At 49.0% G+C, this 3,126-nt stretch overlaps 1 protein-coding gene across 1 annotated transcript in view; it reads left to right on the top strand.

Moving 5' to 3' along the window:
• The first annotated feature begins 239 nt into the window (after positions 1-239).
• The window catches only part of LOC123080701 (7-dehydrocholesterol reductase), a 6,500-nt gene continuing 3,613 nt past the window's right edge, over positions 240-3,126 (top strand). Inside the window, exons 1-3 of the mRNA XM_044503634.1 lie at positions 240-550; positions 691-916; positions 1,038-1,093. Coding sequence (XP_044359569.1) covers positions 396-550; positions 691-916; positions 1,038-1,093 — 437 coding nt within the window. The 5' untranslated portion in view covers positions 240-395. The remainder of the gene's footprint in view (positions 551-690; positions 917-1,037; positions 1,094-3,126) is intronic.

Genomic DNA, 3,126 nt, shown 5'->3' with positions numbered 1-3,126 from the left:
TGTACGCTCACGACAAACTCCTGTGTGCCCTAAATGGTCCACGTCACCCTCACTCCACCTGGCCGCTGTCATGGTGGTCCCCAGCGGTACAGCTGATAACCTCCGCATATGCCTGTAGTATAGTACTCCCACACCGGCCGTACGAGGTGTCTTGACGGCGATCGGACGGCCCAGGAGCACCCGCGCGACGTGGCCGAGCCGCTTCTCCCAGGAGCGTCTTCGTCTTCTTTTAAGAAGCGCGCACACGCAAAGATGCTGTTTTTCCCTCCGGACGACAGCGGCGGCGGCGGCGGCGGTGGCCACAGATCCACCCATCCTTAAAAAACAATCGGCACCCCGGTCGGTCCACTCCCCCGCGCGAGCGAGATCGAGAGGACAGTAGGCCAGGAGGCGCCATGGCGAAGCAGAAGCAGCAGCAGCCCAAGCCCGCCCCCGCCGACGCCGACGCCGCGCCGCCGCCCCCGGAGTTCAAGACGGCGCACTCGCCGTGGTTCACCTACGCCTCCATGGTCACGCTCTTCACCCTCTGCCCGCCATTCGTCATCCTCCTGTGAGTCCCCCTCCGCCTTCTCCTCGCAGATCCAGCCCGCTCACCGCCTCCACCGGAATCTACGCCACAGATTCTTGCTCTCTCTCGCCGCTAACTCTCTCTCGCCGCTAACTCTCTCTCGCTCTGGCTCTTGCGCGCAGGTGGTACACGGTGGTGCACGCGGACGGATCGGTGGCGCGCACCTACGAGCACCTCCGCGACCGCGGGATCCTGGAGGGGCTCAAGGCCATCTGGCCCATGCCCACCGTCGTCGCCGGGAAGATCATCCTCGGCTTCGCTCTCTTCGAGGCCGCCCTGCAGCTGCTCCTTCCCGGGAAGCGCTTCGAGGGGCCCATCTCGCCCGCCGGGAATGTGCCCGTCTACAAGGTCCGCCCTTCTATTCCGGCCAAACATTTCGATTCCTACTCTTGCTCTGTAGCTAAATACTCTACTTAGTAAACAGAAGCCTGCAGCGTCAGTATTGCTGACCCTTTCTTCTCTTTTTCAGGCAAATGGCTTACTAGCATATGCGGTGACTTTGGTCACCTACCTAAGCCTTTGGTGGTAAGAAGTCCACCTTATTTTCTTCTCTTGTGTGGACTCATCTACTGATTAACTTCAGATTACATCACTCGTCATTTCCGCGGTTTCATCCCTGAACAATCGAACGAGTTGTCTACTTGTGCCTACTTGCATTGATCATTTGACGGTTCTGGCAGTAAACCATTTGAGGAAAAACAATTATGGTAGCTACTGGTTTTGGACATAGGCATAAAACCAGTGGCGGATCTAGGATTTTGATACAGGGTGGTCCACCCTAAATTTCTTTTACAACAAATATGACATGCGAATGTACTAAATAATTTACAATTAGGACAATAGAAATTGATCAGTATGGTCTTAAAAACTTATTAAAATTAATCAAGTAAGTCTTAATTTTGCAAAAAAGAAGCATGCATACCTTTACAAGTTCAGATAAGACTATGTGCATGTGTTCCTTCTTCTACATTTGAGACATATATGTAATCCTGTGATCCTGGTTGACATTTTGTTATTAAATCTGACAATGACATTCATTTGATTCAAAAATGGGAACATTGTATCAATTGTTTGACCCAAACTGAAACAATTCAGTAGTAAGTACAGTTTGGACAGAGTTTATTAGTAATACATTGCATTTTACAAAGAAGCACAGCAAGCCTAAATTCGTAATGACTAATGAGCATTAGTGGCAGGTAGCACCTAGCAGCACGACGAGCAATAAGTAAACTGGAACTGGGGAAGGGGCAGAAATCTCATCGAACGTACTACCTCAAATCGGGCTAGGCGGCTGGCTGCTGGCCTGCTGCAGATGCACAACGACAGTAGCCGGGCGCCGACTGGTTGCGGCGGTCGGCCTGCTGGGTGCGGTGGCGCCGGGTAGGGGCGGGGCAGGGTGGGCAGAGTCGCCGGCGAGGCATGGAGCAAGGCGGCAAGATCAGCGGGAGCGCAGAGCAGTCATGAGGGGAATCGGGGATGGGAGACAGTGTGCAGCTACGCGACGAGTTGATGCTCTGTTTGCTGGGCTTTTTTTCTTTCTTCCAGCCCATCCCTTAGTCTCTCCCTTATGGGCTATAGTATATATATGGGTTAACCAAAAATCTCAGGGTGGGCCGCGGCCCACCCTGTCCACCCTGTAGATCCGCCACTGCATAAAACTAATCCCTACAAAAAGATTTTATTTGTTGCTTTTATTGGGTTGCCTTCCCTGAAGTAAGAGTGATTTCTTAGTAGGAGAAATATGGCACTTAGTCATAATGCCATAGGGCCAGAGCGTCCCGAAAATTTCAAGGACTTCATCCTCACTTTTCCCAAAAGGGTTAACCAAAAGTTGTTAGACGATTCCATGGGGCTTACATGCTGCTCATATGCGTTAAATGCACTAAAATGGGAGTTATCACTAACCTCGCATGCTGAACACACCAGCCACTCAGCCTCTCTAAACCTGGGCCAGTATGCTGCACTAGGTCTTCTTTTCGGATTTCAGAATTTTATCCCTTATGCAGTAGTCAGAGATTGATGGACATGTCGCTTTGATGCACAAGACTATAATGTTTAGTTGTTTCAGAAAAAAGTCTCCTTAGGGTATGTATAGTGGTATGTTTGAGTGCTGCTACATTGCACCCAGGAGGTTGGGACATGATATAGAGTTGCTTATATCTTGATTAAACGGTAGTTATGAACTATGCATTGGTGTCTGATAATGTTCAAGTATGATTGGAAATGCATTTAAGATATCTGTGAAGTCATTTCTGGCTCCCTGTTTCTTCTATCTCAAAGATGTTACAAGTCATACCTGTGATTCGTAAACGTTTGCGTGCGTATATATTTCACTTTACAGCTTCTGTGTGCATGCTGGTTTTCGTTCTGTCTTTTGCATATAGAGCAAAATCGTTGGAGCCTTTGATATTGCTGAATCTTTCTTAACACAAGGTTTTTTATACTCATGCGTGTCAGGTACATATATAATATAGTTGTACTTTTCCAAATCCAATTTTAGTGATTTGTGATTGTTGACTTTTGTTTTGCCACCATCCTGTAATTTCAAGTTCAGGATA

The sequence above is a fragment of the Triticum aestivum genome, chromosome 3D (assembly GCF_018294505.1).
Source record: "Triticum aestivum cultivar Chinese Spring chromosome 3D, IWGSC CS RefSeq v2.1, whole genome shotgun sequence".
Taxonomy (NCBI): Eukaryota; Viridiplantae; Streptophyta; class Magnoliopsida; order Poales; family Poaceae; genus Triticum; species Triticum aestivum.
Note: the sequence above shows the minus strand (reverse complement) of the source record. Positions and strands in the feature narration are given on the sequence as shown.